Here is a 15,357-nt window from a genome sequence, read left to right on the forward strand (position 1 = left end):
AAGTGTACACAGTACTACAGGTGGGGCCTTGCGAATGTCCTGTACAATTGCAATAAGATTTTGTTACAGGCACAGTCCAATGCCATTGTAATAAAGGTGAACATACCATTTGCTTTTCTAATTGCTTGGCCTAACTGTATGTTAACTTTGTGATTCTTGTACAAGGACACTGTTAGATCTCTCTGAATACAAACAAACATTTCCCAGTCTCTCACCATTCAAAAATATTCTGCTTTCTATTTCTTTCTTCTAAAGTTGAAAGCTGCACATTTCCCCACATTATATTCCAAATGCTTGTCTGAACACAGAGGGACTGGACCCTACAAGAATCTCCCTGAGACAGCCCACACCTCACGGTGGAATTCCAGAGGTGGAGAATTCTCCTGAAGTCCCTCTCCCCACCTCCCCGGTGATGCAGGGAGTTGGGGTCAGGGGTTGAGAGCAGGGTCTGGCATCAGAGACAGAGCCGCTTCACCAGGATTGGCTGGGGGTGAGAGAGAATGGTGAGAGTACAGGATTACAGTGTAGGGCATCCAGTAAACGCTCCGGTGTGGGGAAGGGAGCTGTGATGTTCACGTACCGTCCATTGTCTCGCCCAACACCCCAAACCCGGATGCTGACAATCGGTTGCGTGTGCAGCAAACTCTGGCCCAGGGGGTCGATGAGATTCAGTGTGTCATCCTCCAGCAGTAGCAACATGTCTTTACCCTGGGAAGAAGAGGCACGTCATAACCAGCTCTCACATTCTCACATTACTCAGCCACATCTCAACAGGTTTCACTGCCAATTAATTACTGTGAACTGCAACCAGTGTTGCACAAGGAATGTAAACAGCCATTTTAAACACGGTGAAATTTCACAAATAGCAAGGAGACAGGTGACCTTTGAATCTGTTTTCGCTGTTGTTGGCCGGGGGAGGGGCTGTTGTTGGCCGGGGGAGGGGTTGTTGTTGGCCGGGGGAGGGGCTGTTGTTGGCCGGGGGAGGGGCTGTTGTTGGCCGGGGGAGGGGCTGTTGTTGGCCGGGGGAGGGGCTGTTGTTGGCCGGGGGAGGGGCTGTTGTTGGCCGGGGGAGGGGCTGTTGTTGGCCGGGGGAGGGGCTGTTGTTGGCCGGGGGAGGGGCTGTTGTTGGCCGGGGGAGGGGCTGTTGTTGGCCGGGGGAGGGGCTGTTGTTGGCCGGGGGAGGGGCTGTTGTTGGCCGGGGGAGGGGCTGTTGTTGGCCGGGGGAGGGGCTGTTGTTGGCCGGGGGAGGGGCTGTTGTTGGCCGGGGGAGGGGCTGTTGTTGGCCGGGGGAGGGGCTGTTGTTGGCCGGGGGAGGGGCTGTTGTTGGCCGGGGGAGGGGCTGTTGTTGGCCGGGGGAGGGGCTGTTGTTGGCCGGGGGAGGGGCTGTTGTTGGCCGGGGGAGGGGCTGTTGTTGGCCGGGGGAGGGGCTGTTGTTGGCCGGGGAGGGGCTGTTGTTGGCCGGGGGAGGGGCTGTTGTTGGCCGGGGGAGGGGCTGTTGTTGGCCGGGGGGTGGGCTGTTGTTGGCCAGGGGGGTGGGCTGTTGTTGGCCGGGGGAGCGGCTGTTGTTGGCCGGGGGAGGGGCTGTTGTTGGCCGGGGGGGTGGGCTGTTGTTGGCCGGGGGGTGGGCTGTTGTTGGCCGGGGGATGGATTGTTGATGGCCGGGGGATGGACTGTTGTTGGCCGGGGGATGGACTGTTGTTGGCCGGGGGAGGGGCTGTTGTTGGCCGGGGGAGGGGTTGTTGTTGGCCGGGGGAGGGGCTGTTGTTGGCCGGGGGAGGGGCTGTTGTTGGCCGGGGGAGGGGCTGTTGTTGGCCGGGGGCAGCAGCTGAATTTCTGACACAGGCAAAAGCAACTTTTGACCTGAAGTAACCTGAGTCCTGTTACTGGCCTGAGCAACTTTTGAAGCCTGACTCCAGTCACTGGTCAGAACTGGCTAGAATCAGTTCTGAAGTAGCTGAGTGTCCTGAAGACAAAGGAAATGTGATGAGTCCTTATTTAGAAAAGGAGGAACCAGGTGATACTGCAAGTCTTGGAACAGAGCCAATGAGAATGTGCCATAGATCAGGCAAGCAGGCCTAAACCAACAGAAGAGAGACAGCACAGCTTGAAGAGATGAGATTCAGTATAAGACTGAGAGGATTTCGGGCGTGGAACAGCGAGACTCCGGAGACCAACCATCACAGAAGCAGAAGAACCTACGTCAGCAAAGTAGAGAAACGAGAGAGAGAGAACAGATTGGCCAACGCCAGCTCTCCTTCTCGGGTATTAGCTTTTATATTCTGTGACCACTCAGAGTGTCAGAGAAACCTAGTGGGTGTGCGTTTAGATCCTAGTTTTGGGTTTAAAACTATATAACCTGCTGTAAACTGCATGTCTATATTTAACCAAACATATAAGCTATATGTAGATGATCTAACGATGTGAATAAAGCAAATTTAGAGTTAAGAGAGAATTGACTCTTTTTGTACTAAGCCAATAACCGTTACCGGTGACCTCCGGCAACACTGTTGTCTGTAACACTGGGTGAACTGTCTGCTTTCCCAATTGTGCCTTGAAATCTATTATCACCTGAACAGGCAGATGGAGCCCAGACTTAATGAGCGATTCAGGGATGGCCCATCCAACAGTGCAGCACTCCCTCAGTACTGACCCTCTGACAGTATAGCACTCCCTCAGTACTGACCCTCTGACAGTGCAGCACTCCCTCAGTACTGACCCTCTGACAGTATAGCACTCCCTCAGTACTGACCCTCTGACAGTGCAGCACTCCCTCAGTACTGACCCTCTGACAGTGCAGCACTCCCTCAGTACTGACCCTCTGACAGTGCAGCACTCCCCCAGTACTGACCCTCTGACAGTGCGGCACTCCCTCAGTACTGACCCTCTGGCAGTGCAGCACTCCCTCAGTACTGACCCTCTGGCAGTGCAGCACTCCCTCAGTACTGACCCTCTCACAGTGCAGCAGTCCCTCAGTACTGACCCTCTGACAGTGCAGCACTCCCTCAGTACTGACCCTCTGACAGTGCAGCACTCCCTCAGTACTGACCCTCTGACAGTGCGGCACTCCCTCAGTACTGACCCTCGGACAGAGCAGCACTCCCTCAGTACTGACCCTCTCACAGTGCGGCACTCCCTCAGTACTGACCCTCTGACAGTGCAGCACTCCCTCAGTACTGACCCTCTGACAGTGCAGCACTCCCCCAGTACTGACCCTCTGACAGTGCTGCACTCCCTCAGTACTGACCCTCCGACAGTGCAGCACTCCCTCAGTACTGACCCTCTGACAGTGCAGCACTCCCCCAGTACTGACCCTCTGACAGTGCAGCACTCCCTCAGTACTGACCCTCTGACAGTGCAGCACTCCCTCAGTACTGACCCTCTGACAGTGCAGCACTCCCTCAGTACTGACCCTCTGACAGTGCAGCACTCCCCCAGTACTGACCCTCTGACAGTGCTGCACTCCCCCTTTACTGATCCTCCGACAGTGCTGCACTCCCCCAGTGCAATGTGTTCAGGTCACTAGAGTCATCCTTGGGATGTGGGCATTGCTGACAAGGTCGGCATTTATTGCCAATCCCTAATTGCTCTGGATCAGGTGGTGGTGAGCTGCCTACAAATGAGTGGCTCGCAAGGCCAACCACAGAGAAGATTTAAGAGTCAACCACATTGCCATAGGTCTGGAGTCACAGGTAGGCCAGACCAGGTATGGGCGGCAGATTTTCTTCCCTTTTATAAAAATCTAATAGTTTCATGATCACTATTAACTAGACTGGCTTTTTATTCCAGATTGATTAATCAACATTAAATACCCCGGTTTACATGGTGGGATTTGAACTGGTATCCCCGGAGTCTGGCCCTGCGGATTACTATCCAGTGACATTAGCACAATGCAGCCGTTCCTCAAGCGGCACTTGAGAGATAACTAGGTTGGTGAGGGAGTGAAGCAATCCTGACTAAAAAGAATGAATTGGGGCTGGGCCAATGAAACTGGAATCAAAGGTTGTCAAGCAAACCTGTAACAGAGCAATGGGCTGTCTTTCAGACAGAGATGGTCGGACACAGTCAAGGTACATTTCACACGGGGAAAGGTAGGGCAAACAAATTCAGAGATAAAGGTGAAGCAGAAAAAGGGGTGCTTATGACAGTTGTCAGGTGGATATCATAGTTGAGAATGAAGCTCAGTGTAGAAGGTTCAGAGGCAAATTGAAAAAAATAGAGGAGAAGCAAAGTGAGAGTATGAAAAGAGCCTGACAGCTAACATAAAAGGGAATCCAAAAGTCTTCTATAAGCATTTAAATAGTAAAACAGTGGTAAAGGGAGGAGTGGGGACAATTAAAACATAAGATCCTGAGGGGTCTTGACAGGGTGGACGTGGAGAGGATGTTTCCTCTTGTGGAAGAATCTAGAACTGGGGGCACTATTTAAAAATAAGGGTTGCCCATTTAAAACAGAGATGAGATGAAATTTTTACACTCAGCGGGTCGTGAGTCTTTGGAACTCTTCCTGAAAAATGGTGGAAGCAGGGTCGTTGAATATTTTTAAGGCAGATAGATTCTTGGTAAGCAAGGGGGTGATAGGTTATCAGGGGTAGGTGGGATGCAGATTTCAGGTCACTGCAGGAGCTCCTCAGGGTAGTGTCCTCGGCCCAACCATCTTCAGATGCTGCATCAATGACCTTCCTTCCGTCATAAGGTCAGAAGTGGGGATGTTCGCTGATGATTGCACAATATTCAGCACCATTCGAGACTCCTCAGATACTGAAGCAGCCCATGTCCAAATGCACCAAGAGCTGGACAATATCCAGGCTTGGGCTGACAAGTGGCAAGTAATATTCACACTACACAAATGTCAGGCAATGGCCATCTCCAACAAGAGAGAATCTAGCCATCACCCCATAACATTCAATGCCATTACCATCACTGAATCCCCACTATCAACATCCTGGGGGTTACCATTGACCAGAAATTGAACTTGACCAGCTATATAAATACCGTGGCTACAAAAGCAGGTCAGAGGCTGGGAATTCTACAGCGAGTAACTCACCTCCTGACTCCCCAAGGCCTGTCCACCATCTACAAGGCACAATTCAGGAGTGTGATGGCATATTCCCCACTTGCCTGGGTGAGTGCAGCTCCAACCACACTCAAGAAGCTCAACACAATCCAGGACAAAGCAGCCCACTTGATTGGCACCACATCCACAAACATTCACTCCCTCCACCACCGATGCACAGTAGCAGCAGTGTGTCCCATCTACAACTGCAGGAATTCACCAAGGCTCCTTAGACAGCACCTTCCAAACCCATGACCACGACCACTACCATCTAGAAGGACAAGGGCAGCAGATACATGGGAACACCACCACCTGGAATTTCCCCTCCAAGTCACTCACCATCCGGACTTGGAAATATATCACCGTTCCTTTGCTGTCGCTGGGTCAAAATCCTGGAACTCTCTCCCTAACAGCACTGTGGGTGTACCTACACCACATGGACTGCAGTGGTTCAAGAAAGTAGCTCACCACCACCTTCTCAAGGGCAATTAGGGATGGGCAATAAATGCTGGCCTAGCCAGTGATGCCCACATCCTATGAGTGAATAAAAAAAAAGATCAGCCATGATTTTATTAAATGGAGGAGCAAATGCAAAGGGCTGAACGGCCTATTCCTGCTCCTTGTTTGTATGTAATTAGGGATCTAAAAAGAGAGCTAGTTATGGAGGCAGAGGACATGGCTGAGGAACTAAATGAGTAAAGCAGAATACAGTGGATGCTGGAAATCCAAACTAAAAAATGCTGGAAATACTGAACAGGTCGGGCAGCAATTGGCGAGAGAACAGAGTTAACGTTAAACAAGCTGATGTTCTTTCATCAGAACTGGGAAAAGTTAGAAATGTGATGGGTATTGAGCAAGAGGTGGGTGGACAAGAACAAAAGGAAGGTCTGTGATAGGCTGGGAGACAGGTGAGATTAAATAACGGAAGAGTTGGTCTTCCAGAACCAAAGAGAATGGTGAGGGGGCAAGAAAAGAAACAGAAGATGTGCCGAGAACGAGTGTGCTCCCGTCTGAAAGAAAAACCAAAACATGCTAAGAAAAGGGGGGCAAAAATAGGGGGGGGTTCAGAGATTAGGGTCTGAAATTGGTGAGCTCAGTGCTGAGTCCAGAAGGCTGTGTGCCGAATCGAAAGGTGAGGTGCTAATCCTGTTGCCCTTGCCCCGCCCACCCAGTTCCTCAAATCCTATTATATTTCTAACTTTTCCCAGTTATTTTAAAAAATTCATTCATGGGATGTGGGCTTCGCTGGCTGGGCCAGCATTTATTGCCCATCTCTAGTTGCCCTTGAGAAGGTGGTGGTGAGCTGCCTTCTTGAACCGCTGCAGTCCATGTGGTGTAGGTACACCCACGGCGCTGTTAGGAAGGGAGTTCCAGGATTTTGACCCAGCGACAGTGAAGGAACGGCGATATATTTCCAAGTCAGGATGGTGAGTGGCTTGGAGGGGAACTTCCAGGTGGTGGTGTTCCCATCTATCTGCTGCTTTTGTCCTTCTAGGTGGTAGAGGTCACAAGTTTAGAAGGTGCTATCAAAGGAACCTTGGCGAGTTGCTGCAGTGCATCTTGTAGATGGCACACACTGCTGCTACTGTGCAATGGTGGTGGAGGAAGTGAATGTTTAAGGTCGTGGAAGGGGTGCCAATCAAGCGGACTGCTTTGTCCTGGATGGTGTTGAGTGTTGTTGGAGCTGCACCCATCCAGTTCTGATGAAAGTTCAATAACCTGAAATGTTAACTCTGTTTTGCTCTTCACAGAAGCTGCCAGTCCTGAGTATTTCCAGCATTTTCTGTTTTTAATATTAAATGAATACTTTGCATCTGTTTTTACCAAGGGAGAAGATGCTGCCAAAGTCCTGGTAAAAGAGGAAGTAGTTGGGATACTGAATGGGCTAAAAATTGATAAAGAGAAAGCGTTAGACAGGCTAATTGTGTTTAAAGTTGACCTTTGCCAGGGTTGGATCGGGTTCATCCGAGGATACGGAAGGAAGGGTGTAGATTGCACTGGCCATAATTTTCCAATCTTCCTTATACGCAGGGCTGATGCCAGAGGACTGGATAATTGTACACGTTACACTCTTGTTCAAAAGAGTGTAAAGATAAGCCCAGTAACTACAGGCCAGCCAGTTTAACCTCAGTGGTGGGGAAGCTTTTAGTAATGATAATCCAGGGCAAAATTAACAGTCACTTGGACAAATGCGGATTGATTAAGAAAAAAACAGCACAGATTTGTTAAAAGAAATTCATGTTTAACTAACCTGATTGTGTTTTTTGATGACGTAACAGGGAGTTGATGAGGGTAATGCAGTTGATGTGATGTAAATGGGCTTCCAAAATGCATCCGATAAAGTGATGACAAACCTATTATGTGGCAAAGTTAAAATCCATGGAAAATGGCAACATGGATAGAAAGTTGGTTGAGTGACAGGAAAGAGAGAATAGTGGTGAATGGCTGTTTTTCGGACTGGGGTAAGGTTTATAATGGGTTTTCCGGGCGTCAGTGCTAGGACTGCTGCTTTTCCTCATCTATGTCAATGACCAAATTTCAAAATTTGCAAATGACACAAGACTTGTGAACTGTGGGGAGGATAGTGACAGGCTTCAAGTGCACACAGACAGGCTGGTGGAATGGGCAGGTACATGGCAGATGAAATTTAATGCAGAGAAGTGTGAAGTGATTCATTTTGGCAGGAAGAACGTAGAGAGACAATAGAAGGGTATAATTCTAAAGAGGGTGCAGGAGCAGAGGGACGTGGGGATAAATGTGGACAAATCAGTGAAGGTGGCAGGTCTGGTTCAGGAAGTGGTTAAAAAGGCATATGGGATCCTGGGCTTTATAAACAGAGACATAGGCTGGGATTTTCCAGTTCCAGTGTGGTGAGACCCGCCGTGGGAGATGCGGCGGGCCAACCAACAGTCCGCTGACTTTCGGTGGGACTGGAAGATCCCAACATTACGATTACAAAAGCAAGGAAATTATGTTGAACTTGTATAAATCACTGAACTGGCCTCAGCTGGAGCACTGTGTCCATTTCTGGGCACCACACTTTAGAAAGGACGTGAAGGCATCAGAGAGGGTGCAGAAAAGATCCATCAGAGATTCCAGGGATAAGGAACTTCAGTTTCGTGGATAGGTTGGAGAAGCCAGGACTGTTCTCTTTGGAGAAGCGAAGGGTGAGAGGAGATTTGATAGAGGTGTCCAAAATCATGAGGGGTCTGGACAGAGTGGAGTGAGAAACTGTTTAAGGTGAATGGCAAAAGAAGCAACAGCGACAGAGGCATAGATTACAAAAGTAGGGAGGTCATGTTGGTGTTGTATAGAACTTTGGTGAGGCCACAGCTGGAGTACTGTGTGCAGTTCTGGTCACCACATTATAGGAAGGATGTGATTGCACTGGAGGGGGTGCAGAGGAGATTCACCAGGATGTTGCTTGGGATGAAACATTTAAGTTATGAAGAGAGGTTGGATAGACTTGGGTTGTTTTCGTTGGAGCAGAGAAGACTGAGGGGCGACCTGATCGAGGTGTACAAGATTATGAAGGGCATGGACAGGGTGGATAGGGAGCAGCTGTTCCCTTTAGTTGAAGGGTCAGTCACAAGGGGGCATAAGTTCAAGGTGAGGGGCAGGAGGTTTAGGGGGGATGTGAGAAAAAGCCTTTTTACCCAGAGGGTGGTGACGGTCTGGAATGCACTGCCTGGGAGGGTGGTGGAGGCGGGTTGCCTCACATCCTTTAAAAAGTACCTGGATGAGCACTTGGCACATCATAACATTCAAGGCTATGGGCCAAGTGCTGGTAAATGGGATTAGTTACGTAGGTCAGGTGTTTCTCATGTGTTGGTGCAGACTCGATGGGCCAAAGGGCCTCTTCTGCACTGAGATTGTGACAGGGGCAAAAGTTTCTTTTACACAGCGAGTGGTTAGGATCTGGATTGCACTGTCTGAGAGTGTGGAGGATGGAGGTTCAATCATGGCTTCAGAAAGGAATTGCTCATTATTTGAACAGAAAAAATTTGCAAGGCTACGGGGAGAAGGCAGGGGAGTGGCTTCTTCAGAGGGCCAGCACAGACATGATGGATACAGTGGTCTCCTTCTGTGCTGTAACCACTCTATAATTCCACAAGTCACATTAAGGCCAGACAGGGTAAAGACGGCAGATTTCCTTCTCTAAAGGACATTGATGAACATTAATGAACCTGCTCAGTTTTTAATGACAACTCAACAGTTTCATGTCACTTTCACTGAAGCCAGCTTTTTAATTCCAAATTGAATTTGAATTTTCGAACTGCCTTGGTGCAATTTAAACTGTGTATTCTGGATTATTTGTGCAGAAACAATCACCGCACTAACTTTTAAAAATTCATTCATGGGATGTGGGCATCTCTGGCTGGGCCAGCATTTATTGCCCATCCCTAGTTTCCCTTTAAAAGGTGGTAATGAGCTGCCTTCTTGAGCTGCTGCAGTCCATGTGGTGTAGGTACATCCACTGTGCTGTTAGGGAGGGAGGTCCAGGATTTTGACCCAGCGACAGTGAAGGAACGGTGATATATTTCCAAGTCAGGATGGTGAGTGGCTTGGAGGGGAACTTCCAGGTGGTGGTGTTCCCATCTATCTGCTGCCCTTGTCCTTCTACATGGTAGTGGTCATGGGTTTGGAAGGTGCTGTCGAAGGAGTCTTGGTGAGTTCCTGCAGTGCAAGGCTCTTGCAACATGCTGGGCAGAACTTTATGTGCCATGGGTGGGCGCGGGCCCGACCTGATCAGGTGTAAAATAGCACGCGATATCGGGCAAGTGTCCCGACGTCATCGCGCACTCGCACGATATTTTGGTCGATGGGTGCGCGCAAAAGTCGGTAGTGTGCCCGCCGACAATTAAGAGGCCTATTAAGGCCATTAAAGTATTAAGAGATTTTTTGCTACTTGTACAACCTTAAGGTTGGCGGGCAGGCGAATCGGCCGGGCGGCCTTTGCATTTTTGAGGAAACGTCATCCTCAGGTGGGGTGAATGTTTCTGACATTAATTTTAAAAAATGTTTTGACATAATATTGATGACGTTTATGTTCATGTGAGCGAGTCCTGTGTGGGGATACTTTTTTTAGATTTTCAAAATCTTTATTTTTGATTTTAAAATCCTTCAGCTCCCTGAGGCATCACTCTGCCTTCAGGGAGCTTTCAGTGCCCGCTCCACCCGCGCCGACTTCAGAGCTCACCCTCCTCTCACTCCCACCCCAGCAGCGCTGAGCCTTTCAGCGTGTGATTCACGCTGGCTGGCCGCTAATTGCCCAGCCAGTGTGAAATCGCAGTCAGTGGACTATTTCCCAGCTGCTCCCGGACCCGCCCAACCATTTCCATGGCAATGAGACAGCAAATATCACTTTAGTCACCGACTGAACATTGAAAACCATTGTGAAAGGTTAATGAGTTGTACACAAGGTGATGTCGATCGGATATACACAACCCAGGGAGTGTGATCCATCATTGCCCTCTACCTTCACTCAGTTCTGGGGGCCCTATTCCTGCACACACCCACTGGCTAGTCAGCATGTCCTGTCTTTGCGGTGATAGGTGCTCTGCAGTCCCTGGGTCCAGGGCACAGCCTCACAGGGACCAGCCCAAGAGTTAAAACTCTGCTCCCAGAAAACATGTGACTTCAGTCGCAGAGAACATGACACCGTCAAGTGAGTGTTTGACATGACATCAGACTTGACAGGACTGCCTGGTATTGAAGGCAACATCTCCAGATTGAGGGACAAAGAGAGTGGGGGTGGGGGGAAAGAGGGTGAATTTGGGTAAGTGTGTGTTCACAGCTGGGGTCGCAATACCTCCCAGGGTTAAATGGCCCCACTCATTATGCAGCAAATGTATATGGAGAAATTGTGCCAAAAAGCCAGCTACTCTCCAAGCCCATCACTCAAGTGAACTATATGCTTGCGTGTAAGGCTCAGAGTGTGCCAGGAGTGTACTCAGTACTGGGGGCAGGGGAACAGCTCAGTCTCAGTCTGTGCTTAGCACAAGTTTAGCACCAGCAAGGGTCACTGGAGAGAGATCAGCAGCGGGACAGGAACTGAGATCGATTCAACCTTCCCTATTCCAGAGGCTCTGAAGTGTACCCCCTCCCTCTCCCAGTGCTGCCATGTGAGTACATCAGCTGACAAACTGGGATTGATGTGGGATCTCCCTATTCCATAGGGATGGATCAGGATCAGGCCCCAGCACCACACTTTCCACCAAAATGTGAACTTGGTCTAGCTTGTCCTCTCAATGATTTCAGTGAAGGTGTTGTAAGCACAGAGTATCGGATCTGTGGTACTCACACTGGCCATTCATTGAATTAATATGAAGTAACAGATTACCCATCAACAACAGCAGCAGCAAGCACACTAAATGTCAATCTCTGACAACACGCAAACTGCCGTTCTGCAACCCCCCGCCCAGGACTTCAGAGATCAAGGGTTGAGGTCAGGGTCAGGCCCAGTCCTGGTCCCGCTGTGGGGTTCCACCTACCTCCCCCCAGTTGCCAGCAGTGTCGTGCAGGTTGTTCTTGTGGTAAGAAAGCTGACGTATGCAGTTGTTGACAGCAATGCTGCTCTTCCCTGGAGCGAGGTCCTCCTCCAACATCTCCACCCAACCAAGGGATCGGACAGCAAAACACTGCAGAGCACACAGACAGAGTTACTTCTCCAGATCCAGTTCAAACAACAGCAATCAGTAGATTGTAACTACCCTGGGAGTGTTTGATGGGGACGGTGTAGAGGAAGCTTTACTCTGTATCTAACCCTGTGCTGTACCTGTCCTGGGAGTGTTTGATGGGGAAGGTGTAGAGGAAGCTTTATTCTGTATCTAACCCCGTGCTGTACCTGTCCTGGGAGTGTTTGATGGGGAAGGTGTAGAGGGAGCTTTACTCTGTATCTAACCCTGTGCTGTACCTGCCCTGGGAGTGTTTGATGGGGACAGTGTAGAGGGAGCTTTACTCTGTATCTAACCCTGTGCTGTACCTGCCCTGGGAGTGTTTGATGGGGGACAGTGTAGAGGGAGCTTTACTCTGTATCTAACCCCGTGCTGTACCTGTCCTGGGAGTGTTTGATGGGACAGGGTTTAACCGGAGTGCTGTGGAACGTGTCTGTGGAACTTTCCCCCAGTAAGAAGGCGAAAACCAACCAACACATGAACTGACCTCTGAAGTTCAGATAAGGAAATATTTCAAGAATGTAACAAACAAGAAATCTTCCTTTTCCTCACCTTTGATTCATCATCGATGTTTAGGATTTTTTTGTAATTATCCTCTTCCTCTTGACCCCTGAGAGAGAGTTAAAATGGATTTTACTGATTACCCAAAAATTCAATCAAATCATAACCAGCACCAAAGCAGGTGTGAGGGCCGGTGGGGCAATGGGAAGGAGGGGGTGGGGAGTCCGAGGGCAGGGTGGGGAGTCCGGGGGCAGGGTGGGGAGTCCGAGGGCAGGGTGGGGAGTCCGAGGGCAGGGTGGGGAGTCCGGGGGCAGGGTGGGGAGTCCGGGGGCAGGGTGGGGAGTCCGGGGGCAGGGTGGGGGCGCCGGGGACAGGGTGGGGAGTCCGAGGGCAGGGTGGGGAGTCCGGGGGCAGGGTGGGGAGTCCGAGGGCAGGGTGGGGAGTCCGGGGGCAGGGTGGGGAGTCCGAGGGCAGGGTGGGGAGTCCGGGGGCAGGGTGGGGAGTCCGAGGGCAGGGTGGGGAGTCCGGGGGCAGGGTGGGGAGTCCGAGGGCAGGGTGGGGAGTCCGGGGGCAGGGTGGGGAGGCCGGGGGCCGAGGGCAGGGTGGGGGGGCCGGGGACAGGGTGGGGGGGCCGGGGGCCGAGGGCAGGGTGGGGAGTCCGAGGGCAGGGTGGGGGGGCCGGGGGCAGGGTGGGGAGTCCGGGGGCAGGGTGGGGAGTCCGGGGGCAGGGTGGGGAGGCCGGGGGCCGAGGGCAGGGTGGGGGGGCCGGGGACAGGGTGGGGGGGCCGGGGACAGGGTGGGGGGGCCGAGGGCAGGGTGGGGAGTCCGAGGGCAGGGTGGGGAGTCCGGGGGCAGGGTGGGGAGTCCGAGGGCAGGGTGGGGGGGCCGGGGGCAGAGTGGGGAGTCCGAGGGCAGGGTGGGGAGGCCGGGGGCAGGGTGGGGGGGCCGGGGGCAGGGTGGGGAGTCCGAGGGCAGGGTGGGGGGGCCGGGGGCAGGGTGGGGGGGCCGGGGGCAGAGTGGGGAGTCCGAGGGCAGGGTGGGGAGGCCGGGGGCAGGGTGGGGGGGCCGGGGGCAGGGTGGGGAGTCCGAGGGCAGGGTGGGGAGTCCGGGGGCAGGGTGGGGGGGCCGGGGGCAGGGTGGGGGGGCCGGGGACAGGGTGGGGGGGCCGGGGACAGGGTGGGGGGGCCGAGGGCAGGGTGGGGGGGCCGGGGACAGGGTGGGGAGTCCGAGGGCAGGGTGGGGGGGCCGGGGGCAGGGTGGGGAGTCCGAGGGCAGGGTGGGGGGGCCGGGGGCAGAGTGGGGAGTCCGAGGGCAGGGTGGGGAGGCCGGGGGCAGGGTGGGGAGTCCGGGGGCAGGGTGGGGGGGGCCGGGGGCAGGGTGGCGAGTCCGAGGGCAGGGTGGGGAGTCCGAGGGCAGGGTGGGGAGTCCGGGGGCAGGGTGGGGGGGCCGGGGGCAGGGTGGGGAGTCCGGGGGCAGGGTGGGGAGGCCGGGGACAGGGTGGGGAGGCCGGGGACAGGGTGGGGGGGCCAGGGGCAGGGTGGGGAGTCCGGGGGCAGGGTGGGGAGTCCGGGGGCTGGGTGGGGAGTCCGGGGGCTGGGCGGGGGGCCGAGGGCTGGGTGGGGGGCCGATGGCAGGGGTCGTACACCACGGGTTCATCCCTCAAATTCAAGCTTCAAAGATGGAGTCATATCAGAGCGAAAGGTAGAGGACTGGCCCGGAGTAACACTGAGAACTAATGGACCTGGGAATGACAAGGAGACAGCCAGTGAAGGAGTTTTTAAAAATATATTCATTTACGGGATGTGGGTTTCACTGGCTGGGCCAGCATTTATTGCCCGTCCCTAATTGCCCTTGAGAAGGTGGTGGTGAGCTGCCTTCTTGAACCGCTGCAGTCCATGTGGTGTAGGTACACCCACAGTGCTGTTAGGGAGGGAGTTCCAGGATTTTGACCCAGCGACAGTGAAGGAACGGTGATATATTTCCAAGTCAGGGTGGTGAGTGACTTGGAGGGGAACTTCCAGGTGGTGGTGTTCCCATCTATCTGCTGCCCTTGTCCTTCTAGATGGTAGTGGTCGTGGGTTTGGAAGGTGCTGTCGAAGGACCTTTGGTGAATTCAGTGCATCTTGTAGATGGTACACACTGCTGCTACTGTGCGTTGGTGGTGGAGGGAGTGAACATTTTGTGGATGTGGTATCAATCAAGCAGGCTGGATGGTGTCGAGCTTCTTGTGTGTTTTGGGCGCTACATTCATCCAGGCAAGTGGGGAGTATTCCATCACACTCCTGACTTGTGCCTTGTAGATGGTGGACAGGCTTTGGGGAGTCAGGAGGTGAGTTACTTGTCACAGGATTCCTAGCCTCTGAGCTGCTCTTGTAGCCACAGTATTTATATGGCTAGTCCAGTTCAGTTTCTGGTCAATGGTAACCCCCAGGATGTTGATAGTGGGGGATTCAGTGACGGTAATGCCATTGAACATCAAGGGGCAATGGGTAGATTCTCTCTTGTTGGAGGTGGTCATTGCCTGGCACTTGTGTGGCGTGAATGTTACTTGCCACTTGTCAGCCCAAGTCTGGATATTGTCCAGGTTTTGCTGCATTTGAATGTGGACTGCTTCAGTATCTGAGGAGTCTCGAATGGTGCTGAACATTGTGCAATTATCAGCGAACATCCCCATGACCTCATGATGGAAGGTCATTGATGAAGTAGTTGGGCTGAGGACACTATCTTGAGGAACTCCTGTGGTGATGTCCTGGAGCTGAAATGACTGACTTCCAACAACTAGTAGAGAGTTTTCCCCTTGATTTCCATTGACTCCAGTTTTGCTAGGGCTCCTTGATGCCACACTTGGTCGAATGCGGTCTTGATGTCAAGGGCAGTCACTCTCGCCTCACATCGGGAGTTCAGCTCTTTTGTCCATGTTTGAACCAAGGCTGTAATGAGGTCGGGAGCTGAGTGGCCCTGATGGAACCGAAACTGGGCATCAGTGAGCAGGTTATTGCTGAGGAAGTGCTGCTTGAAAGCACTGTTGAAGACCCCTTCCATTACTTTACTGATGATGGAGAAGAGACTGATGGGGCGGTAATTGGTTGGGTTGAATTTGTCCTGCTTTTTGTGTACAGGACACACT

The 15,357-nt window shown here is 52.5% G+C and overlaps 1 protein-coding gene across 1 annotated transcript in view; it reads right to left on the reverse strand.

Annotated features, from left to right (window-relative positions):
• The window catches only part of LOC144676460 (amyloid beta precursor protein binding family B member 2-like), a gene marked incomplete at its 3' end in the record, with an annotated part of 57,554 nt that overhangs the window by 17,638 nt on the left and 24,559 nt on the right, over positions 1 to 15,357 (reverse strand). Inside the window, exons 3-5 of the mRNA XM_078536874.1 lie at positions 12,282 to 12,339; positions 11,547 to 11,693; positions 581 to 708 (exon numbers count right to left, since the gene is read on the reverse strand). Coding sequence (XP_078393000.1) covers positions 581 to 708; positions 11,547 to 11,693; positions 12,282 to 12,339 — 333 coding nt within the window. The remainder of the gene's footprint in view (positions 1 to 580; positions 709 to 11,546; positions 11,694 to 12,281; positions 12,340 to 15,357) is intronic.

The sequence above is a fragment of the Cetorhinus maximus genome, unplaced genomic scaffold, assembly GCF_964194155.1.
Source record: "Cetorhinus maximus unplaced genomic scaffold, sCetMax3.hap1.1 HAP1_SCAFFOLD_1623, whole genome shotgun sequence".
In the NCBI taxonomy this organism is placed as follows: Eukaryota; Metazoa; Chordata; class Chondrichthyes; order Lamniformes; family Cetorhinidae; genus Cetorhinus; species Cetorhinus maximus.